The sequence below is a fragment of the Besnoitia besnoiti genome, assembly GCF_002563875.1.
Source record: "Besnoitia besnoiti strain Bb-Ger1 chromosome Unknown contig00007, whole genome shotgun sequence".
Lineage (NCBI taxonomy): Eukaryota > Apicomplexa > Conoidasida > Eucoccidiorida > Sarcocystidae > Besnoitia > Besnoitia besnoiti.
In genome coordinates, this window is record NW_021703915.1 from 3,865,707 (window position 1) to 3,890,380 (window position 24,674).

At 57.2% G+C, this 24,674-nt stretch overlaps 4 protein-coding genes across 4 annotated transcripts; all 4 read right to left on the reverse strand.

The window, feature by feature from the left end:
* Positions 1-912: 912 nt before the first annotated feature.
* BESB_075330 (uncharacterized protein) lies at positions 913-6,854 on the reverse strand (the record flags this gene model as incomplete). Its single annotated transcript, XM_029365906.1, has 2 exons — positions 913-1,066; positions 2,095-6,854. The coding sequence occupies 2 exons, from the start codon at positions 6,852-6,854 to the stop codon at positions 913-915; spliced, it is 4,914 nt and encodes a 1,637-aa protein (XP_029218390.1).
* A 2,486-nt stretch (positions 6,855-9,340) lies between these two features.
* On the reverse strand, positions 9,341-11,899 carry BESB_075340 (uncharacterized protein; the record flags this gene model as incomplete). The annotated part of the gene is made up of 2 exons (XM_029365907.1): positions 9,341-9,892; positions 10,235-11,899. 2 exons carry the CDS (start codon positions 11,897-11,899, stop codon positions 9,341-9,343), a joined length of 2,217 nt encoding a protein of 738 aa, XP_029218391.1.
* A 3,436-nt stretch (positions 11,900-15,335) lies between these two features.
* Positions 15,336-17,083, reverse strand: BESB_075350 (IgA-specific serine endopeptidase; the record flags this gene model as incomplete). Its single annotated transcript, XM_029365908.1, has 2 exons — positions 15,336-16,949; positions 17,027-17,083. The coding sequence occupies 2 exons, from the start codon at positions 17,081-17,083 to the stop codon at positions 15,336-15,338; spliced, it is 1,671 nt and encodes a 556-aa protein (XP_029218392.1).
* Positions 17,084-21,888: 4,805 nt separating this feature from the next.
* On the reverse strand, positions 21,889-23,920 carry BESB_075360 (uncharacterized protein; the record flags this gene model as incomplete). The annotated part of the gene is made up of 4 exons (XM_029365909.1): positions 21,889-21,982; positions 22,367-22,529; positions 23,087-23,295; positions 23,613-23,920. 4 exons carry the CDS (start codon positions 23,918-23,920, stop codon positions 21,889-21,891), a joined length of 774 nt encoding a protein of 257 aa, XP_029218393.1.
* Between the last annotated feature and the right edge of the window lie 754 nt (positions 23,921-24,674).

Sequence of the window (24,674 nt, forward strand, 5' to 3'; positions counted from 1 at the left end):
GTAGCGAGAGAGTATTGGCAACGACGCAGGCCCAACGGGCGCGTGGTGGGCACGGTCTGTTGAGACAGAACGGCGGAAAACTGTCAGATCCCTTGCCTGTCTCACATCGTTTCCTCTGTACAAAACATCCTCTTCCGTAACGCAGAAGGATGGAGGGCGCGGCGGGGAGGCGAGCGGGGGGGCGGGGGGGCGGGGGCGGAGACCCGGTTACAAAATCAGATTTCTAGGGATGTACGCTCCATTAGTTCGCTACCTCTAAGAGTCGCCGCTGTTACTTGTTTCAGCTCGCATCCACTGCAGGCAGCACCACTTCTTCTGCTCCGTATAAGGCTTCACTCTACCGCATCACATGTGGGCAGTTTTCTTCTTACAGGTGTTCTCACAAGGGTAAAAAGGAAACGCGCCACTACAACAAAGATGACTTAACCGTCCACGTTGTCGCAAGCTGAGACTGTTTTGCATCGTCGTGTGCTCTTTGTTCGTACATCCGCCGGGACGAGCAGAGGTGCTTCACCGGCTGCCGGATCCCTGCTTATTGGTTGGCTGCGAGCGCATCCATTCCAGGAAGGCTGAACGTGAAAGGAGCATTGTGAGCGTTGTCGCAGTACGCACCTGTGTTGTGAATGTGCCCCTCATCTGTCGGCTTTTCAAAGGAGAGCTCACACAAAGGGGGAGGAAGGCAGGGACACAATGCAGGACACACGTTGACTGTTGAGGCCGACTCAGCATACGAACGCAATTGAGGGAGGGTATACCGTAGGCTGTCTGCAGGTGCTGTGAAGGGAATTTTGCGTTGTACTGTCTTCCCATCGCGGAGCTACATTTCTAGGAGTGTTGAGCACATCAGAGGTTCTGCGCGGTAGTTCAGTCATGCCAGCCACATGTACTGTTTCTACGCTGCCTGGCGCCTGCCTACAGCGCTTGAAAGAGACAGACCAGCTTTCCGCCGCGAGACTCAACAGCGTCTGGATCGCGAGGCGAGCTGCCATCAGCGTGGATGACCCCATGACAGCGCTCCAAAAGCATGATCTCGAGCAGGAAAAAAAGATTAACAAGATGTTCAACGCTGGAATGCGACAAGAGAAAAGTCTTGATGTCATCACCCGAGGTTCCCCAACACACCTTGTGCGGACGCACTGCATGACCTAGATCAGACCGTGCATCACGTACACTGCAGCAATCCACAGCGTCTTCAGCCGCATGCTGTTCTCGATTTCAAGCCCCAGACGTTTTGCCCAGCATATGTGCAGAGGACCAGCAGCATGATGCGGAAAGAAGAAGAGAAACTGGAAGAGGGGGAGTCAGAGCGCCGCATAAACAACTGCGCAGGCTCGCGGCGGAATCACGACGACACGAAGCCAAAGCAGACAGGCCTGCGCGGCTGCAGCACTCGCCCGGAGCTTCATTATCCACATTGTGGGCGGAGAAGCACCGTGGCGAGACTCGAGACCGACTGACGCCTGATGGCGAGCTTGAAAGTGGCATAGAAGATGCGGAAGCGTCAGCGGATCCTGAGCCGGTAAGAATTTGAGAAAGCGTCGCGAGGATCTCTGACCGGACAGACGCCTCAATAGGAGACGGAGATACATCCAGAAGACCATTCCAGTCCTTCCGCCGCGACGACGAAGGTAGGGACGATGGCGAAAAAGTCCGTGAGACGAGACGGTGGCATGTGCGAACGGCTGGGAGCGAGAAATACCGGAAAGGAGAGGAGGCGGGGGAACGAGAGTCTGCGGGGGGCGACGAAGTGGCGGCAGGTGTGACACGAAGAAGCGGACTGTGCCACAGCAGTCCGATGTGGCACCAAGAGAGCAAGGCAAGGCTGCGGAACGAAATGCACAGGTGACACGAGAGGCAAACGTTTTGAATCGTACGAGGATACTAGGAGAGCACGGCCGAGACGAAAAAAACGAGTGCGCCTTCATCCTCCGTGCACTGAGGGCAGAGATCCACGTCGGCGTCGGCGTCTAAATATTATAGCTCATTCGTCGGTCCTTGTATAGCTACACAACAAACTGTGGCGGCGCTCCGGAAGCATGCATTAGCCTGGAACGCATGAAAACGATGTGTAAATTCGAAACCAAAGAGGCTCACCGAAGGTCAGCGAGCTCCCGTTGGCGGAGGAGACTCAGAACGCGGTAAATGCTTGAGAGCACTGAGTGTACCAGCGAGCTGGCTGCTTGCTCGACAACGTAGAGCGGGACGTCGGTCTTTATCAGTTCAGTCAGCACCTTGCGAGCGCACGCTGGCGGAAAAGGGCACGTTCCTCTTTGCTCCCGGAGGGCGTTCGTTGGTGAAGAGGAGAAAGACGCGACAGATGAAAGCGGAGAGAGGGAAGAAGACGACGACAGAGGCGAGGTGGGCGGAGAGACAGAAGACGAAGGCGCTAAACTGTGGAAGTCACTAAAGGTGAAACGAGTAGAAACTACGCTGACGAGAAGAGCACCCACCTCTGCAGGAAGGAATGTTCCTTCCGGTCGCCGACTTCGTTCGTCGGCAGAGAAGGACAGAACAAACGAGGGACGAGGATATGAAGACAAAGGGCTCCAAGAGTTAGATGAAAGCTGAGACTGATCGGAAGGTGGAAGGGCAGCCGAAGGCGAGGCAAGGAGTACGGGAGACAACGCGGAAGAAGAGTCGGCCTCCAGAGCCTTGTCCGGAGTTTCAATAGACTCGGCGCGTTCTTCGATTCCAACAGAAAGGTCGTTATTCCTCTCTCTGTCGGGACATTTCTGGCTTGATTTCCTCGCTGGGGTACCATATTTATTGTTGCCTTCCCTTTTCGCCATGTCACGTTGTCTGGGCTTCCCGCAAGCCTCGTTGTCTTCCGTATTCGCGGCCGGCAAGCGGTCCTTAATGGCATTCAGAAGCGCGAAAAATGCACCGCTTCGCATACCACCGCTTGTATTGCTGAGGTACGAATCGGCGTCCAGAGCTCGCCCTACATTTGTCTGCTCGACTGTGTTTTTTTCGTCAGTCTGATTCGCCGACGGCGTCTGTATTGTCTGCACACGCAAGATCTCATTCTCGAGCCCTGCTTCGCCAGTGCGGCTGCACTTCCGGCCGTGTGGCGCTTGTTGTGCCTCCAGCGTCTTCGCATCGCCACGCCGCGTCTGTCTGTCTGCGCCCTCAGGCGCGGCGGCTGGCATTTGTGTCTCCAGACTTTCACACCCAGAGGCTACGGAACGCATCTCGCACAGCCGAGTCGCCCCACGGAGCCCAGTGTCCCCAAGAGAAACGGCAGGAGTTGCAAGTGAAGAAGCCTCGAAGACAAGATGGAAGAGTGCGGAAGTCGACCAGTTGGGGTCTTCCGCCCAAGCGCGTAGAAGCGAGCAGAGAAGCAACGGCTTCGTGTCCAGGCGCAGTTGCCAGCGGCCTCGCAGGAAGGGGAGGAAACAGTGAGGGGGCCAGCGGTGGCAAGCGACCTCGGGCGCAGACTGCAGAGGCAATCGAGGAGCCACACGAGGCGAGGTGAAGGAGGAAGCAAGCGGGGATGTGCCAGCAGATGCAACCCCAGCAGGGCAGGGGCGCGCCGGAGAACACCCACCTGTCGCGGGTGAAGACGCGGAGCCGCCGCCCATACCCCCTTTTTCCTGTCTCATGCTGTGACATTTCCGTCGGTGAGGTCGCCCCTGCTTGCTCAACATATCACCTGCCTGCGCGAGTTTCTGACAGACAGCCGCGACCCACCGGGCCTTTCCCAGTTCTCCGTCGGCTGGCAGTTCCGGCTGCTTTGCCTCCGCTTTCCCCTCGAAAGAGGCTTCTGCTTCAGCTCCAAGGCAAGCGATGTGCCGCATGTCGTCTGGCGAGCAGTCGGGGAAGCTGCGTGTGGACGAGGGGAAGGAAACTGAGCCTGGCAAAGGGGATGAGGGAGCGGCAGACGGCAGTGGAGGGGCGAAAAAGCTGGAGATCGGAAGGGCGGACGGAGCGGAAGGGGAGAGGGAAGACGTCAGCGACGATGACGAGACAGACGAAGAAACAGTTGACACGCGCGAATGTGCGAAAGACGAAGGTGAACCCACCGGACCCGGAGCCCGAGGATGGAAGGTAGCATACGCCGCGAGGTGTGACGCAGGACATAATTTCTGGTTAGCTGAATTCAAGGAAAGCTGAATCAGCCTGACGGCTACGTCCAAAGTCGCCACTGCATCGAGACAGTCCGCGATAGCTTCGCCATCCGCAGGATCTGCAGATGCGACCAGTAGGAAGCGCATTAGTGCCTCCGCCTGGAGAGCAGTGCGTCTGCCTTCCGCCTTGTGAGTTTCGCTCAGCTCGATCGTGCCAACTCGGGAAAAAAGAAACCCGTGCCGCTCCTCGGAGGACAGAGCTAATGAGGCAGCAATGCCAGCCGCTACGCTCTCAGCAAGCGCACAACCAGCAGCTCGAGGCGTAGAGAAAGGACGAGAACGGCTCGCAGAAAAGCCCGTTGGTGCTTCAGAGCCTAGCGGAGACCCGCTCGCAGGACTATCGGCAGGCGAAGGGCTAGACAGAGGCGAGAGTGACGGAGAGAAAAAAACGGGCCGCTGAAGAGAGGCGGAAGAAGCAGGCGAGTGGAAAACGGACGCCGATGAGGAGGACACTGTAGGAGACGACGACACTGAAGATCTAAGACAGGCAGAGCCACGCCGCGCGGCGTCCACGTGGTAATTCGTTCCGCATTCCTGCAAAAGCGTTGCATGGACTTGAAACAGACACTGCGTCGCGAAGGCGAGGAAGAACTTTGCAGCTACTGGGAAAGAAAGCGCGTCTTCTGCAAGTTGCCATGGGTTCCCGAACAGAATCGAAGGCTGCTTCGCAGCATTCTGCGAGGCCGCTGAGGGGGCGGACACCACTAGGCCCTCTGCGGCTGAGTTCACAGCATCCTGCCTCCCTTCGCATTCAGCTCCTGCAAGGGAGCTCCACAGTCCAGAAGAAGAACGGCTGTCCTTCGTGGGACTTCCTGTGCTGCGAGAGGCTTCTGCATTGTGACCGTCTGACTCGCTCTGTGCGGGGCTGCGCGGCCTGTCTGTAGTTTCTCCTTCTCGTCGTCCCCCCTGTTCACATCGCTGAGTGCGCCCCGACTTCGGAGCTGACGTCAAGCGTCTCGGCTGCCAGATTCGCGGAGGGGCGTCCGCAGCATCTCGGAAAAGAGACGTGAGACAATGAGAAAGCAGTGTGGGTGCGAGAGCGTAGTGGCGGTTGGAAAACGCAGACAGAATCAGAGCGAGGTGCTTCACGGCGTCAATCGGCACGTGTGGAGCCTCCGGGTCGAACGGAAGCAGAGGCGAACATGCAGTCGCGGAAACCCCCGGAGAGAGCCGCGACGCCAAGAGAGACAACAGGCCGTCTAAAGTGACCGGGGCGTGCTCTGCGACTTCCACAAGACAAGCCACGGAAGCCCCAGCCCCTGGCGGCGGCAAGCGCGGAGGGCTCGACGGAGCCGGCGGAGGTGCGCTCAAAGACGAAGGCTTGTCGCGGGTTTTACAGAGCGAGCGAGATCCAGCGGAGGCAGTCGGAGCAGGTAGGGATACAGCACGAGACAACGAAACTGTTGTAATTGGTCCTCCAGGAGAAAATGCAACCCTGTAGACTGGTTGGTTCCGAAGGCCGCGAGCCACCACCAGCGGAGGCTCTGTCGTGCGTCTTGGGAGCTTCTGCTGCACGAGACGAGGAAGCTGGGAGAGAAAGGAGACCGCTTGAGACACATCGAGGAGCGAGAAGTGAGGCAGCAGAGTAGGAAGGGGATGCAGAAGACGGAGAGCGGCCTCACTGCTGAGGCAATGCGAGGCGGAAAACGACAGCGAGAAGAGAATGAAGGAGTAGTTTGCTGGTGAGAACGAAGTGAACGTACTTCGGGGAGGCCACAGCGGACTCTGCGCGTCACTGGGGCTGTGAGGCTCAACAGGGCATACAGGGGGCGCTGACGGTGAAGAGGGAGCCGCAGAACGGCGCTGCGTCTCCCGCTCGCTTCCAGCGTCCTTCCCGATGAGCCTGAGGGCCTGGTCTACGAGGAAGTGCGACGCTAAAGGCGACAAGAAGGCCGTCGGCGGGGAGTGGAAGAAGCCTCGCAAGTGCTGAATGCTGGTCGCTAGCACATCACTGTCGTTGCTGCCACACTCGCCTTCGATGGCAATCGAGTTCCCCCCTCTTGCTCCCTTGCGGCCGGAGCTGGTCTCGGGTTTAGCTGTATTCGAGTCAGGCGCAGCAGGTAACCCGTACGCCGGGAGAGAGGAGTTCGACGAAAAGTGGGGGGGGCAGGAAGACGGCAGAGAGCACGGCGAGGCAGGCGAGCGTGAGGTAGATGAAGAAGAGGACGCATGAGAGGAAGCAGTCCAAGACGATGACGATTGGCAACGCCGAAGAGCAGAGAGGTCCGCGCGCGAGTCCTTGCCGGCATCTGCGTTCGAGCTGCGTTTAGTCCATCCTGCTCTTTTCTCATTTGCGGCCTCTACACTTCCTCGAAGAAGCTTCGCTCGTTTTAGCAGATAAGACGATGAGTGTGAGCCAACTGCGTTGGGGGAGGGTGGAGACTGTTGGCTCAGTTGAGTGCGACAGAGAGCATGCGCGACGACGGCGAGTGCGTCGGGCGAGCAGATAAGAGTTTCCCTGCCGGGATATCTGAAGGAATCGGCACTCCCCAGCGAGGGGTCGTGGAAAGATGCAGCGGAAGAGGGCTGAGGCAAAGAGGCAGGCTGAGTCGCGCGGTAGGATGCAAGGAGCCTGTCCAGGCCTTGGCGAGTTCGACAGAGTTTCCGAAGGACAGTGAAAGACGGCGAGTCGCCAACATGCGCCAACTCTCTAGGTCCCTGTCCACTGAAGTCAAATTTTTTCGCCTTTGTGGCAACGGCAGCCAGGTGGCTCCGAGAAGCCGCCATTTACAGCCACGATGAGGCATCGGTGGCAGAGATGAGGCAGCAGAGGGCGAGAGTGTTGGGCGGGTGGGGGTGCTCGGAGAACGACGGGAAGAGAGAAGAAGAGGAACACGAGTGAAAAAAAAGGAGAGCGGAATGCGGGCAAAAAGGTGATACGGGAGGCAAGAGGAACCAAAGACCGTCAGCAGAGTGCTACGAATGCTTGGAGAGACCAGAACGTTGCAAGCCGCAACGGGGCGGAGAGACAATCGACGAGGCACATGCAGCTACCTGGTCTTGTCCTACACTTACAAGCGAAAATAGTCAAGACACGAATTTCCAGTCAGCCCTTATTCTCCGTCTCCATGGTTGCCTTTTCTGGTCCGGCTGCTGTTTCGGTTCACCCTCCACCTGTCCTCGTTCTCTGCTGTTCGCGGACGTAAATTCCCTCTCCACTCCGCGGAGCGGATGCCCGCCCGGCCTCTGCCGCCACACGCGTTTATCTACTCAGACAACGGCGTGTTTCTTTTCAAGTATCTTAAGGCCGAAAACACCCCGTTGATAGTCGTCAACTCACGCGTGCGCAAGCAAAACTTCCGCGGTTCTAGCACCCACTGCGTCCAAAAGCTAGTCATTAGATGCATACATACACTCTCTACGTATACAGTGTATGTATATATATATATATATATTTACTGGCACGGACGAGCACCAGGGGAGTTACTCCTGCATATCCCTTTGATGCTAGCGAGTTGCGGTGGGCGCAGTTAGAAGTGGCGAAGAGGTCGATGGTCACGACCGCATGAATGGAGGCACATACGCGCGGATGACCTGGTTGCTAGGTGTCTCCACCCTATACCAGCGCATACGCGGCAGCTACAGAGCCGAAAAAGCTTTTGACGCAGCCTTAAGCCACAAGAAAGGAAAACATCCGTGTCATCTGCAAGTGGTTTTCTGTAAGTCGCGCACAAATCATGGGGGACGTGTCGTCGATATCTATTCGGTCTTTTCTCCTCTTCTGCTACTGTTCCGCCTCACCTGTACGCCTTGCCACCCTCGAAACACAGCATTGCGCCCTTCTTTTCCACAAAAGGGTAGGGTTTACTCTTCCTGGGTTTCCCATTGTCTGTGGCCTTCCGAAACGGAAGCCACATTGCCAGCAAGTATGCTTGTGTACGTCTCCGTCACTAAACACGGATCAGTCTCCTACAGTCGGCGTATCTTCCCATTTGCCGGTCCTAGTTAGTTTCTGTCCATGTCCGCCTGACATCTTTGTAAGCCCATCCGTTGTCTGCCCCGGCTCACCCCTCATTTCTGAGAAGCCGCTTCGGCCTCTGCCTATCCATCAACCCCGTTGCAGGATAAGACTCGCTTCTCTGAGGATGTCACGTCCCTGGCAGCGCGTGCAAACGGAGGAGCGATTGAGCAGCGGTCGAGTGCGCTATGCCGTAGACCCGATGTATTCTTAGCCGGATGCCACGAAGGTTTGATAGATGGCACTGCTGCAGGATGGCGAGCCACTCATTCAGAAGAATACGCACCTTCGCAGAGAACGCGATTTACGGCCGCAGCACTGACACACGACCGCGAGAGACTGGCCGTGCTAACTGTGTCAACGACGTCTCGCGAGAATCGTAACAAGGCAGAGTTTCCCTCTTGTTCGTATGGAGTCACAAAGGATGACACAGATATACATCGTCGTACAATTGTCCTTGACTAGACGCTCGAACCGCTGCGAAGGCTGAGCAGGCTGAGCAGGCAGGGGGTAAGATTCGCAAGCTCCCTCTCCAGCTCACTAACAATACGGGCTCAACTGCGTTGCGGAGCCCCGCCCCTCTCCAAACGTGTGAGTGTCTCACTTTTCCCTTTTCCATCGCCTGGAAGAAGCGACACTGGAAGATAAATCAACAATCGCAAAACGGAAGATCAAACAGGCGCGAAGCTTTCACAGCGAGTACACGGAAACCGAAAACTGGTAAGGGTCCCCCCGTGGTCGAGGACATGGGTCGCTCACGGAGAACTGAGTAGCGGTACTTGCTGCCAGCGGCAGCCGTGCCCAAATGTCATGCGCTCACTATCGGGACGTCGTGGAGGCGAGCACGTCATGCGCTCCCAGTGGGACCGCGGAGCTGCTACGTCAGCGCTCATCTGAGGACATGTAGAGCTACACGCAAAACGTTCTCGGTGAGAAATAAACTCCACTGAAGAACTGACCACCGACACAGGCTTTTGACCACTTACCAGGGAACAGACCCGGTTTCGCGCGTATCACTGGAATACGTATGGGTTGTTCAAACTTGCGTTAGGCGAGAACCGACCGTTTCTCGCCTCTGTCCGCGCCATCTGCTCTCAACTGTGGCAACAATCGCCGTGTTTACTGTCTCACGTAGAATGCCTCAGAAAAGGCACGGGGGGTGGAGACGAGGGAGGAGGCCAGGGGCGATCAAGCCGGACGCCGGCTGGCGCGCCCTTCTTCTCCGGGGTGTTGGGTGCCCTGCGCTCCCACGCAGTTACCTCTGTCGCGCTGGGGATTCCTCTCTCGAGTATACTCCGCCACTTTCGTTTGCTTCAGACATCGCCGCTCGTACTTCCATGCTTGCATGTCTGAGGACTTTGAGACTAGCGTTGCCCTCGCACGTTGCGGGCCCAAGAAGAGTTGAAGGATAGTGAGCATTCATTGTGTTGTTCCTTACGAGAATGTTGACGGAGGCACTGGTCAGAGGCCGGAAGAGCGTGTCGCAGCATCCGTCGCATGCCCGACCTCCCTCGAAAAAGGAAGCGCCGAACCCCAGGAGGGACGAAAATCGACTTCTCTCGTGCGTTGGCAGCAATGGCTCCGCGTTACTGTTTCCTTGCGCGGCCTGGAGCCGAAGATCCTCAGCGACTTTCTGCTTTTCTGCTTCGTACTTGCCATACGACAGCGCCGTCACCCCAGACACGACAAGCACAAGGCCTAGCGCGAACAACGGGGCGTCTCGGGGGACCTCCTCGAACAAAATTACGCCTCCGATAGCGCCGGACGCAATCAGCACCGAGTTTATTGTGGGCACTACGTAGATTGCCTGAACGAGAGACCAAAGACATGGCATACCGCTGGGACAATACATTATGCGGTTTTCATCCGGGCAAAATTCGCGCAAAAAGGCTATCCGACGGGCGACGTGCCACCCACGTGAGGTCTGGGCTCCGGGCTTACGAATCCCGTAACAGAGAGCGATCACAGCGGACGATGAATTCGAAAGCACATGCCAGAAGCAGACTGCACGGTTCAACACATACAGAGAGGAGCACGAACCCGGAAGCCACGTATAGCGTCACACTGGCTAGACACTCTCTCGTCTGTTCACATTGTGTCTGCAAGCCTTATGCGCTCGGCGCCTCGTTCCGTTGTCGGTTGTCCTTACTTCGAATCTTCGAAGGGATGTGCTGAGGAAGACGATTTGCATGACGGAGACCACAGCCACAATCACGACAAGACTTCCCGCTGTCCAGTCGTATCTGAGGGTTCCTCCTAAGGCCTCTTTCGCTTCGTCGACTCCACCCGGAGACGCGGTAGCGTTGCCGAGCAGCAGAACAGCCTTGGCAAACAGATTGGAAAGACCGCCGCAGGCGCCAGAGGTCGCGGCCACTGCGAAACGCTCGATGACACGGGCGCGCCGAATGTCTACGCAAAATTCCTCCGCTCCTTCGAGAGAGACACTGAGACTGTTTCCATGAGATGCGTGTTGTCCAGGAGGGGAGAGGGAGCGTCCCTCGTCCTCGCCTGCGCTGCGCGAGCAGCTGTCGGCGGTACAGGACGCTGGTGGAAGCCCGAGCAAAGTTGGAGCAAGGGTAATCGTGGAGCCAAAACAAATTAAGACAAAAAGAACCAGACAGAAGCACGCCGAACTTGCACAGCCAAGGTTCCCCACAAAGCTCTCGATCGAATCGATGGTCCGGTCTTTCCCTGAGCATGCAACTATTAAGGTGATGCCTACAGTGATTGCTGTGACACCGGCGTAGTCATACCAGACCGTCTGCTCATGGTTTAGCGTCTTGGCAAGAATTGTATTCCAAAAAATATGCACCCCCGCAAACGAGGTGACAATGGTTGCGGGGGTGAAAACCAGGGCAATCAAGGTGCACAAAGTGTTGACGACGACCGTAAGGAACATGCCTACGGTCCAGAGGGGGCTACGCCACATGTGGTAGAGCTGGACATCATCTTTGAGCACCAGAAAAGACTTGCGAATCATATTGTCGCCGAGGGACCCACAGAATGAGCCTACTAAGCAGGCGAGAATGCCAAGAATCCACCCATACTGATCCATCAGCGTCTGAGGCTTGCGCACAGCCATCTGTCCTGTGCTGGCTGAAAGTGGAGGCCGGGAGAAGGGCCAGGGCCAAGGAGCAGCGGAAGAGGAAGGCGGAGATGACGGAGAAAGAGAACTGTCTCCGCTATCTGCTGTATCAGGGTATGGAAGGCGCCAAAATCCAGACGCTGTTGTAGCCTCTGCATCTTTAGTATCGTCCTGAGCGTCTCTAGGCGCTGGTGACGACGCCCCGGCGTTGCTAGACGGGAGACCGCGAGTTGCGAGGGACGCGGGTTCTTCTGCCGGCGGCGCTGGTTGCCGGCTTCCCGAGGCGGAAGGCGACAGCCGAGCCGGCGTGTCGACGGTAGGAGTTTCAGATCGAGGTGTCGGCGAAAACGGCTGAAGGAAGAAGGGAAGTTTAGGTTCCTCATCAGTTGCGGACGTGTCCTCTGTTGTAGAATCGGTTGGAGGGGAAGCTGACGTTGCTGGTGGAGACAGAGGAGGAATCGTTGTTGATCTCGCAAGTGAGAAAGGTGGAGAGGAAGAGAACTTGGAGAACGGCGACGTTTCACTTGCGCTTGCAGAGGGTGCGGGTGGTATGGCGGACGGCAACAGCAAGTCTCTCCAGGATGAAGGGAACCCAGGGATGGCCATACCGTCATTGTTTTCTGCTGCAGATGTGGCAGAGACCGGTGAGGGCGCGCCAATCAATACCTCACCACACAGGTGCAAAAGGAGTACAGTAGATAGATTATCTCTTGCAAGGCGCAGCCCCATTTTGACAGACACTAAGAGCCTAGCAAGTCTTTCTGAGTAAGGAAAGAGAAGGATAGAGCGGTAGGAGCCGTCTTGCTCGGTTGTGAATCTTCGTGGACCGCAGGAAGAAGGGGACAAGTGTGCGCGGCACTTTTAAACGCATACGCGGTCGTGGGACGCAAGTACCAGGTCGGCGCCTGCGAGCGTATTCCCATCTAACCAAGTTCACGTCTTGTGCAGAGGCAGGTGATCCTCTACCGCTCACTTCTGTACGGTTGGCATGTCGGCAACTCCTCTTCCTCCTTTGCAAGGAATTTCGAGATGACAGGCTTAGAGACACAGGCTTGGCAACGCGAGGTCGCCACGGCCCCCTGTCCTGTCCGGCTGGTCAGGGAAGTTCCTGGACGAGAAACGCTCATGAAAACAGTAAAATCGCTCGGTAGCAGCAAGCGCGTAACGCCGATACTTCGGTGCAAATGTGCACACGGGAGGAGAAAATTCGCTGGTGCACATTCAGACCACAGGCTGGTTCGCGCGTCACAGCCCAGCCGACGTTTCTGGCTGTCTTGTCTTCCAAAGCGGGAGCGTCTACAGTCGCGGCGGGTCTCGCATCTCCAGCCACTGCTACAGTAAGAATTCTGCCAACATTAAAGAGAAACCCTGTAAACGCGCGGATGTGTGGGGGTCTATCCCAGGCGACGCATGAAAAAGGCATAACGGAAGACAGCGCTGCGGAGAACGATTTGAACGCACACGAAGACACCGCGCGAGCGGTGTGTCTTGGTTCCGATGGGGCCGGAACACGTGTTCACTCGAGCCAGGCACTCCTGCACGTAAGGTGCTCAGCAGACGCTGGCATCATTCAGAACGGAAAGAACTACGGTGAAGATGTGGATTGCCAGGAAGCAAACTTCTGTCCCATTGGTTCTTCAGCCCCTCCCCGAGGGTCGTGTGCAGTACTGTCATGAAGCTAGTCGCGTGACCCTTGTCTTCCTCATGACCCTCTGCCTGCCGGCAGTCAGCTGCATTCAAGGGGAGGCGCCCATAACACGGTGCCGGATTACAACGAAATTCAGGATTCTCGTGAGGCATTTTGCGTCTACCATATTGCCTCTCGAAAACCTTCGCCATCCTCCGGTGACAGGAAGTACCCTCCATACTCGTCTCTTTCCTTGGGTCTCCAGGCCGGCTCAGAACCACGCGACGGATGTGTGTGCATTGACGCTTTGTAGGCAAAAAACACAAAGTTTTGCCTCACCCGTTCAACACACTACAGAATGACAACTACAGTCAAGCTAACTTTTGCCTGTTCTGAATCAGCAACGCAAATAAAGGGCGTCTAACCCCCTGCGACGACGCAGTCAGTGTGCGTGCACGGGTGGCGGGTACGCTGCAGAATTACGTGGTTTGTATGTCAAAACTGCCTGCGTCCTCAGTGCTCTAAGCGACGGCGTCCTGTTTATTCGAATTAGATGGACGCGTACGATCAAGGATTTTGATGGCGCTGTCGTCGGGAGCAACGCTCAAAGTTGACCTGGGGGACTATATGCGAGCAACGAGCCAGCTAGGCTGGGATGGAGCATGATTTCCTTATTGCGGGGGAGGCAGAAAAGGGGGAGGCGCGCGAGCGCGATCCTGCCAAAATCCCAGAGGTCTCCGCTCACTGGGTTGAACGTGTATAGACTCACCGCACTCCATCTGCTGCAGACACCGTCAGATCGTGTTGACGGTCACAGCCAGAAAGGCGGCGGGGCCACAGCTATCGCTCTCGATTTCCACTGTTGGTTTGCGGTTTGCCGCCAGCCGGTGGCATAACTCATCAATATATACGGGTTTTTGTGCACGCCAAATGTGTGCGAGTGGGCGGCAAAAAGTCCCATTTTTCGTCACAAATCACGCAGAGAACAACAGAGGAACATTAATGTGGAATGCGTGGTTTGGCTTCTGCTTCTCCACAGCGGCGCCGGAGCTGTTGCAAGCTCAGTGATGCACACAGACTATTTGAAAAACGTATCGCTGATGCGTCTTATATATATGTCAGGTACAGGCTCGCGAGAACGAGAAGACATTGATTCCATGCCATTGACCAGCAGAGCGCGATTGCCGTCACGTTATGCTTAAGGTGCGCCCTGATGTTTACAAAGCTCCGCACAGGTGTGCACCACCTCAACATTCTGAGTGTCAAAGAAGGTGGCGTGCTTGAATTGTGATAACTCCCGTGAATAAGCATCAGCACCCCGACATGGAATCCCTGGATGACGCTCTAACAGGAAAGGAACGTGATTAACGTGGACAGGGGCAGCTCGCCTAGGATACCGGCGTAATGAACTCAGCGCTTTACTCAGCTGTTTGAGAATCGGCCTGGTTGCGGCTGCTTGGCAGCTCTGCACGGAGCTCGGAAGAAGCGTGTATCAGCCATCAGCGGTGCTGACTGGGCACCCCGAGTCCTCGGAGGAGACAGTGGATCTGAGGCGACGCGGTGTGACTACCGGGCAAGAAAAGTACCGCAATCATCGTCGAAGGCTGAGGCCTGTCACGCTGCAGGCGTCACATACGCTTCTGATGGCTTCCCGCGCGAGGAAATGCCCATGTCTCTTCACTCCTCCAGGCCCACAAAAGCCCGCAACTAAACGGGTTCATGCCTTGCTCGGTGTCCGTCCATTCTTGAGCAGTCTGCTCTCGAGTGGGCTGTTATGTTCGCCCGACGCATCAGAATCGATGTCGTCGACGTCGTCATCATTGACCCGCTGGGTAGTTTATTCATCCTCCAAATACAAGCAGTCGGGCCTTCAGCATCACAGGGTACTGCCGGCTGTGTCGCCGTGCGTCTCAGATAGGACTCTGAAGTACTATAATCCATAGGCTCTCCCATAGAGTTCAGCGGAGTTCGCCCCTCTTGTCGCGTTTCGTCGATGTATTGTTGCAGCAGGCGCTGCTGAGTCGCGAACGTCCTCACCATGATGCCGCCGGAGATGCCATGACAGGCTGCTCGTTTGCTGTCAGTCACTTCTCCCACAATGCTCGCCATCGCCTTTTCTAAGACCTGATTATGATGTTGCACTGCACGCCTTCAACAATGCATCTCACTTGTTACGTCCCCGCTTTTCTCCCCTTCCCTGCTTTTCTGCGTCAGAACCTCCCCCTTTCTCGCAAGCATCAGCAAAGGCCCGTCCAACGCCGGTCTCAGCTCGTCTCGCCTTGTGTGAAAACGCGACATAGTAGTCAACCTCAGTGCCTCATCAGGATTCGTCGTGATCGAAATGTCGGCAACCCTGCGTGCGGGAACTCGGCCTGGGGACATTACGCGGGCACATCGGTCAAGTCTCTACCTTGAGCAGACACCGGTAGGTTGCCTTACATTCGGCGCTTTTACAAGATCCTCCAAGGGACCGCTGACGTCAGGAATGAAGACGCACACATCACAGGCCTCGCTAAAGGAGACAGAGGCGGGCACGCCTCAGCCATCTGTTTCGGAGTCTTCAAGGGGGGCGCCCTCGGGCTCCGGAGACTCAACGGGTGCGGGCGACGGGGTCGTCGTTTCTTCCGGCTCTTCAAGCGGGGCGGCCTCGGGCTCCGGAGTGTCAGCGGGTGCGGGCGACGGGGTCGTCGTTTCTTCCGGCTCTTCAAGCGGGGCGGCCTCGGGCTCCGGAGTCTCAGCGGGTGCGGGCGACGGGGTCGTCGTTTCTTCCGGCTCTTCAAACGGGGCGCCCTCGGGCTCCGGAGTCTCAACGGGTGCGGGCGACGGGGCCGTGGTTTCTTCCGGCTCTTCAAACGGGGCGCCCTCGGGCTCCGGAGACTCAACGGGTGCGGGCGACGGGGCCGTGGTTTCTTCCGGCTCTTCAAGCGGGGCGCCCTCGGGCTCCGGAGTCTCAGCGGGTGCGGGCGACGGGGTCGTCGTTTCTTCCGGCTCTTCAAGCGGGGCGGCCTCGGGCTCCGGAGTCTCAGCGGGTGCGGGCGACGGCGTCGTCGTTTCTTCCGGCTCTTCAAACGGGGCGCCCTCGGGCTCCGGAGTCTCAACGGGTGCGGGCGACGGGGCCGTGGTTTCTTCCGGCTCTTCAAACGGGGCGCCCTCGGGCTCCGGAGTCTCAGCGGGTGCGGGCGACGGGGTCGTCGTTTCTTCCGGCTCTTCAAGCGGGGCGGCCTCGGGCTCCGGAGTCTCAGCGGGTGCGGGCGACGGCGTCGTCGTTTCTTCCGGCTCTTCAAACGGGGCGCCCTCGGGCTCCGGAGTCTCAGCGGGTGCGGGCGACGGGGTCGTCGTTTCTTCCGGCTCTTCAAGCGGGGCGCCCTCGGGCTCCGGAGTCTCAGCGGGTGCGGGCGACGGGGTCGTCGTTTCTTCCGGCTCTTCAAGCGGGGCGCCCTCGGGCTCCGGAGTCTCAGCGGGTGCGGGCGACGGGGTCGTCGTTTCTTCCGGCTCTTCAAGCGGGGCGGCCTCGGGCTCCGGAGTCTCAGCGGGTGCGGGCGACGGGGTCGTCGTTTCTTCCGGCTCTTCAAGCGGGGCGGCCTCGGGCTTCGGAGTCTCAGCGGGTGCGGGCGACGGCGTCGTCGTTTCTTCCGGCTCTTCAAGCGGGGCGGCCTCGGGCTCCGGAGTCTCAGCGGGTGCGGGCGACGGCGTCGTCGTTTCTTCCGGCTCTTCAAACGGGGCGCCCTCGGGCTCCGGAGTCTCAACGGGTGCGGGCGACGGGGCCGTGGTTTCTTCCGGCTCTTCAAACGGGGCGCCCTCGGGCTCCGGAGTCTCAGCGGGTGCGGGCGACGGGGTCGTCGTTTCTTCCGGCTCTTCAAGCGGGGCGCCCTCGGGCTCCGGAGACTCAACGGGTGCGGGCGACGGGGCCGTGGTTTCTTCCGGCTCTTCAAACGGGGCGCCCTCGGGCTCCGGAGTCTCAGCGGGTGCGGGCGACGGGGGCGCGGTTTCTTCCGGCTCTTCAAGCGGGGCCCCCTCGGGCTCCGGAGATTCAGCGGGTGCGGCCGACGGGGGCGCGGTTTCTTCCGGCGCTTGAACCTGGGGGCAGCAGCACCGGTGACTTGACGCAGAACTCGCCTCACATATGGAGCGGACGCAATATATCGGCTGCCCCTACATGGCAAAAAAACCCGAAAATCCGCAAGGAAATGTCATAAAAAGAAATCCGGGGTCACCCAGCGACCGCTTACTCCATAACCCAGAACGAGTTCCCCGTGGCACCGGCCCCCCTGTGAAGCGAAGTCCATGTAGTAAACCGCAGGAGCATTCGCTCCGCATCCGGCGGCCTCCGGCACAACCAAATAGGCCAGGTCAGGTGTAACTGCAGAACACTAGCCTAGCGCAACCGTCGGGCCCGCAACGCTTCCCAGAGGAATCTATGGAGTCTGACTTCGGGAGCCACCGCTGAAATGAAATTGCCTAGCGTCATAGGGATATCGGTTCCAGAAGCGGTGGTGAAAGGAAGGCCTGCAGCGGTTCACCGTCCCAGCAGATTCCCCACTAACCAGCTGAATTGCATGTTGCAGTGGACGAGAGAACATTGCAGTTAAAGGGTACGACAACTCGCGAAGTTAGTCTGGCACAACTTCACCGCGGCTCCCGTCCGCCTGTAAAGCACCGGTACTAGGGCATGCATTTGCATGATCTTACATATATGCCCTGCACCCGTGTCCAAAATGCCCTGCGTTAGTGATAAGTGACTAGTGCATAGCGCGGCTGCATGTGACCTCCCCAGCGTCAGTTGCATGTGCCACACGAGTACGCTCGCGCTGGCGTGTCAGGGTCGGAGACATGGAAGCCGCTCTGAAGCAGATGCGTCGGACAGCATGTCAAGAACAAAAGTGAGAAAAGCAAGGAAGTCTTGGCAATCTAAGAAAGCCTTAATATTAGAATATATCCCGACGGCAGACGACCGAGGGTCGGCACGCCCCTGATGCCGCCCAAGAATGGCTATGCGGGCTATGTAGTTTGTGTCTTACACCCTGCGCCGGGGACCAACGGACACGAGGGTATTCATCTACCGCCGACCACGTAGGGCACCGTCATGGAGCCTGTCTGCAGAGCCATTTCCTGCCGATGGTCCTCGAAAGATGCGTAGATTCACTGCAGAGAGCTGCAGCTGCGCCCGGACTGCTTCCCCGTCCATCTGGGTGTGTGCTGCCAGGGAGGCTCTGCAGCTAATTCACGTGAAGCGACCGATATCTTTCTACTTCCCGTATTCCCCTAGCTGCGATACCGGTCACGGGCAACGCGGGTCCCTCTGTGGAAATGCATGCATAGGCTGCGACGCGTTGCAATCGCGGGTAGAACAGTGGTGCCTGAGTCAAATACCACCCTAGGTCCTTTCTTGCGTCAACGCCACAGGACGACGGCACGTCGACCTACCGGCACTTCCCCCTGCGGAGAACAAAACAGGGCACTGAAACTTGGACACAACGACACTGGTACGTACTACGTGAACTCCTTTCCTGCAATGCATAGTAGAGTGCATCAGACCTCCGCATCCGGCCGCGTACGTTATGACCAGCCATGCACTGGTATCAACTGATTTCTAGCAATCCCAAGCACGCGGCCGGGGTGACGGCAGGGCATTCATATGCGCTGTTCTTTTTGTCTGCGGGGAACACCTCTTCTACATTTGCCTTTACGTGTATGCGCCCACCGGCAGGTAGAGAGTCTTCGCCAAACGTTATTGCGTCAGGGACTCCGCTCCATCACCTCACAGCAACCTGTTCCCCCGAAGCAGCCACACTCATCCCGCCTGACAACACAGACACACGCCTGCCACTCGCTATGAACTGCCCACGCGCCACGCTCGTTCGTCGGTCTACGACGGTCGCGTGCAGAAAGCTCTGCGTATTCGGAACGCGTCATCTGCGGCATATGGTTTTTCTATAGGAGCTTCCACTTTCAGAATTCAGAAACAGCGCCAGACTGCCTCGGCACATCCCGAAGATGTGCAGTAGGACATCCCATACCAGGACTCAGACAGCGCCTCGTGGCATCCGTGAGGCCTGCACAGACTTGATATTCTGCTACGCGGCGTATCGAAGATGCACTCTGTACGTAAATAGGTAGGCATCCGCAGCAAAAACGCCATACGAAACGACGAATACGCGAGCGATCCTGGCTTATGAAAAAGAACTTACGGGTGTCTGATCAAGTGACACGCCAAACGACAGCACCTCCTCAAACGGTTTCCGGGAAGGCTGGATTCGTCTTTGTGGAGACACCATGCGGCATGGTATGGGCATACTTGCGGCGCATGTAGCAGAACCAACGGTTAAACTTCCTGATTTCGAAGCACTCGAGCATTCGTAGCCCGTACGTGTACAGATCGAACAGTTGCGTGTGTCAAGGTGGAATGCACGTGTACGCCTCCGCTCGTTTGGTTACGCGCGAATATATGCCGGAACAGGACGTGCATACGCTCGTTCAACGCGTAGAAACCCAGCGCAGCACACTGAAGCGGCGGCCTCAACCCATCGACCTAGCGGTGGGCGTGACGTCCGGATCCGTCTTTGTCAATGCTGCGTGGGTTCCACAAGTCATACTGTGAAAGTGGAAGAAATTTTGTTTACTTGCACAGTACAAAAAGAGGAGGACAGAGGCTTCAAGCAGGACTTTACCCTTTGTTGCCGTACAGGCAGACGCCTGCTGCAGACGTGTGGCAGGCACGTCCACAGAAATTCGGCATAGCTACTCTTGCCTGATTTATTTAACATCGCCACACACGACCAACCAGCGACCCTTGCGAGCTCGCCTCTGCGTACCCGATCAAATGGGGGAACCATGACGGCGGCGCTTACTTCCAGGGGCTCAGCAGTCTGCACAACGAATCACAGAGAAGCGGTAAAGACTGATAGAAGACCTCGACGCAACGGCTATGCGGCTATTGAATCGTTGGCACACCGCCAAATCGAAAGAAGGAGAAAGAGAATGCAGAACTTAGATTCGCGACTTGTGAGGCAGGGCAGGGTTCTTGGGAGACTCAGGGCTACGACGGCTACGAAAGGCAAGAGGGTCGAGCGTGTCGTCGGCAAACGCGTAAGGACAAGGGAGACACGCCTCCACGTCCACTGTGTCCTGGACAGAGGATGCAGCAATGCAGATTTGCCGGGCGTATGACGCGGCTTCTTCGTGTACATGTCAGAGAAAGTAGGGTAGAAAAGGAGAGACCAGCCGCCGCAGTCGGCTCGGGGCAGTGAGAACCGAGGTTAAAAAGACACGGCAACCGCATACGCGCGCATTCGGATGCATGCTGAAGGACACACGTCTGCTGGCAGACAGCAAAAGTGTACACGGCAACGTATGTCAAGTAGCACTCCATGAAGCTTCTCAAGGGAGGCCACTTGGTGGCGTCACGGAAGACGTTTGAAAATTTGGCAATTGCCTGCACGAACAGCGGCCACGCCAGTCCGGGAAAAGAGCGACGAGCAACGAGGAGTTATTACGACGGGGGCAACTCCAGTCGCGACTAAAAAAGCCATCCTACCGTAGGGACATGCTTTTAGTATCACACAGATCCGTCGTTTCCACGCGTATCTGACTAGCAATCTCATCCGGAAAATTCAAAGCATGTTATGACCCGGGCGGGGGAACCCCTCACTGTGCGCCCGTTCCTGCTTCAATTTTTTTTCCTGAGAATTCGCTGTTGCAGTTGCCCCTATCAAGCGGCTCAACCCCATTTCCCAAGGCCCATGATTCTCCGTCGTCATCTTCTCGCCAAACGGTTGGCGATCGGGCACAAGCGAGCACGCTGCGTATCGCGGTCAACTTATGAGCAAACATCAAAGCCTGAGACCCTGCGACGCGTCTTCCACCATGATGGCTGGTAGCGTAGCCAGAGGCCATCACCTTCAGCGGAATCATACGTGTAGGCGTGTCCAACAAGCCCAACAATAACAGGGATGCTGCTAGAGGCGTTCCAGTATAACACTCCTAAGCACAAGCTACCACCTGGATTCGCCAGAACCTGGTATTCTTGCCACCGGCGCTCAATCAAACTTCAACGTGCATGTGACGCCCTCAGCGATAATTTCATACTTATGCGCGTGACCGCTGTCCCAGCGATCACGCTGTGTCAATCATTGCAGCCACTTATCACGGGCTCCCTCCGGATGCCGACAGCATCCGCCACCTCTGGTGTAAAAGAGGCCCCCGTAGTCGCCCAATGATGCCGCGAATCCACAACATGCCGCCGCTGGCGTACCACGTTTTCTTGCTGGGGTACAACAGAAAACAAAGTAGAGAGGGCACATGATGTTGTCATTCCAGATTCGGTCATACAGCAGGACCGTCTCACCCCGTGTTCAATGAACCCCGTCTGAGGCGGCGAACAAAAAAGAAAACTGTTATAAGTTTGTGCCAGCGGGTACCCCAAGGCTGAGCAGCAACAACCGAGCTGCGCGTATAAAGCATCGGAGTCCAATGCCCTGATACACTAAGAAAATCGCTCTCATTCAACTCCTTCAAATTTAGATCCCAGTTGGCATAACCTAACATGTCCATGGCCACACGATTCTCACGTATCCTTCTTCTCGCAGGCACTGAATGCATCGTGGCGCCTTCAAAGAGCAGGAGCCCCAGCCCTCAGAGAACAGGCAACAATCGAGAGAGGCAGTCGACGGCCTCTTGCTTCAGGAAGAGGCCGACACTGCCCAGATCTTAGTGTATAGAAAATAAACGTAGCAACTGCCCCCAGCCACCAAGGCAAGAAGGGAAGAAAAGCGTCAGCTGCATCGGCGCAGCTGCAAGCCTTGTTGGGTATACCAGCGAAGACGCTGAGAGCACGTGAGGTCGAAAAAGGAGTTGCTGCCCTGACCGAGTTGTTTCATGCTCCCTTGCAAGGCCCTAGGCCAGGAAGTCACCGTGCAGTTCCTCGGTCCCATGAGCCGTAGAACAAAGGAAACCATTTCCATTAGATGGCGGTTCAAAAATCGTGTGAGCCCTCCGTCACCGAAAGAGCAGTCAGGCTCGTACTTGAAGGGAGTCAGAGGGCACACAAAGACAGACTGTGTATCTGGCAACTGTAGATATTGCCCACGGTCATTTACAAGGAAACATCCCAGTGGTATGCAACAAGGGAAGGGTCGAAAGCCAGCGACCGAGGCTCCTTCATTCTTGGACGTACCGTCTCCGATGCGCTGAAAGCGTGAGGCACCAAAAAGAACATACCCTGGGCATGAGGTGGTTATACCGCGATATTTCCACGCAGCACATAAAGATCAATCGAACGCGCTATTTCCGCCAATTTCATGCACGCCTACCTGTTGAAAATGTACTAAATCATTCAGTGAAAATCACTGTCCTGGTGGCGGGAAGTCCTCGCATGCACACGAGATTAATATGCAACTACAGTCGCCCAAATATGTTGCCAGGCTGTAATGTGAGTGTCTACAGTCAGAGATCGCGCCATGCAAGTGCGTGTACGTTCGCTGTTTAGTCTCGCGTGCAGCGCAACCTTCACAGGCGTTGGTATCTCCACACAGTCTACTGAGTGGAGGCCGTCCTGTGTATGCAGTTCTCACCCGTCAGCAGCAGCAGCCGTAGCACCTAAATCGACAGCAGGGTCAGCATCCGCAGGTTCAGCGTCAGCAGGGTCAGCATTCGCAGGTTCAGCGTCAGAAGGCATAGGAGGGGAAGTAGGGGATTCGGTTTCCTCCGCGTCCTCGTTAGGTGTGCCGGCGGAATCTGCACGGGCAGAAACGGCTCGGGACACAGACGCAAAACTAGTTTTGCCAGGGCCTGCGTGGAGGGCGCAGTGTCATGAGGCCGCCGGGAATGGAAAGGCGGGATCACGCCGCCTTGTGTCACGCGTAAACGACTTTTTGAACTCTACTTCTGCTCTTGCGTCTGAGCTCCGCGTACAGTGGTAGGAGCAGTCTCAACCGTCTGAAGGTGCTGGTCAGAGCTTACTTGAAGGACTACAGCAGCACGTGAATGTCAATTAGGCCACGCGCGTGCGGCGCAGTTTCTCTCGCCACTTTTACAAAGGCGGCACGACGGTGTGGCGACGGGGGGTGCACTGCAGCCCCGATGTGTGGTATAGTCTTTCTATCTCTAGGCAGAGAGCGTGGTGACTGCACAACCTGCATCTCGCGTCGGAGCCGAGGGGGTTGTTCAGCGGTCAGAAACGACTTGCTTGGCAGACAGGTCTACCGCGATACGAGCCGTATCTTTACATCTTGCGCTACGAATCAATCTCTGGCATTGAGTAAATGAGTGCCGCGGAGTGTCGACAAACTTACGGTCCGATGCTGCAGCTGGGGCGGGTCCCGCAGCGTCCGCATTCTGACGGTCAGTTGCCTGTGCATTCCTGTGAGGCCCTGCCTCCTCCGCTGGTTTCTTTAGCTGACGAACTCCCGCCAGCGCCCCAATTCCAAGGGTCATAAGGGCGAGGGATATAGCCAACGGGCTAATGACTGGACGTCGCACAGAGGCCTTCCGTGTGCGCGACCTGCACAAAAAAGAAACAAAAAGCACACGAAAGTCGCCCCCAGACGAGGGAGACTGGGTACGCAACGAGGCAGCGCGTAGGCTTACACGACAGACGGCGCCCCCCGCATGGCGATGCATGCGACGACGGTCCGCGTCACACTATTATTATCGTCTGCGCAGCTACCCCTACTGAAGCGCACGGGGCAACGCGCAAAAGAATATTGGCGAGGACTTGACAACAAAGCAGCGGGAATCATATCTGGAAGGATTCCCGTAGTACGAACTTTCGGGTTCAAAGGCGCATGAGTCTGGGTTCGCATCTTCTCCTCCTCGTACCTTGGTGAATACCGAGCGAGGGAATTGCGACCCTCTTCCAATGACGGCTCGTCGATTTCGCCAGGGTGCTTCGGAGCTTGGCGGTCCTGGCTGCTTGACTCGTTATACTCGGCGGCGTCCGCACGGACTACCCAACCAGAGGCAAGGCCGTTGCGATGCGAAGCAGACCGCGCAGCAGGCGAGGTGTTCAGGGGCGCTGGCTCAGTCGTATACCAGAAGACCAGAGCGACGGCCACAACCAGTTGCAACCGCTTGCGAAGAAAGGAGGAAAAAGCGAGCCGGGGCCCCGGCGACGCAGGACATTCCATGGTGGCGACAATAGCGTACGGAGGCGGGAATCCGCAACGCCAGAAATGGAGCTTGTCCGGCCGGTGCAGCTATAGCCGAGACTTTGTCAGCAGGGCTCGCGCAAAAACCCCAACTTCAAACAGAGGCGGCCCCAAGCTTTATATGTCCCCACTTGTAGTCGTTACGCGTTGCAAGGACGAGTGTTGGGTCTGTGTCCGGTCGCCGATCTCGTTTACGCGAAAACTCAGCGGCGCTTTTTGCTGTGCGATGCTGCGGAGTCAACAGTATGCAGCGGAGTTGAGATATCTATTTCTCCACCAGGATGTGAAGTTACTAGACCAGGTGGAAACGGGGAGACCGTCAGCCTGGACTAGGGAAAGCCGATTCTCCCGGATTCAGAAGCAATCACACAAGCTCGGGCGCACAAACTAGCGCGGCGGCTGCGGCACAGATGAGGCAAACCTGTTGTCTCTAATAAATCTGTTGGAACTGGAAGCCCCTGAACTACCAGAAGCAACCGGAGAATGAAGCGGATAAAGGCGAATGATCGAGACACTATGCAGCAACCGTCTAGCAAAGGTGCAGCGGCATGCGAGGGTCCCACCCGGTCGGCGCTGGGGCCGGGGAACGCCGCCCCCGCCCCCGCGCCGCCTCCCCACCCCCGCCCCCCCAGCAGCGCCGTGCTGACGGCGCGTCGCTCTTTCATCAGTTCCACGCTTGCTGAAAAAGGTGAGCTTTGTCCGTGCCGCGGCTCCCTCACAAAGCACAGTTCCC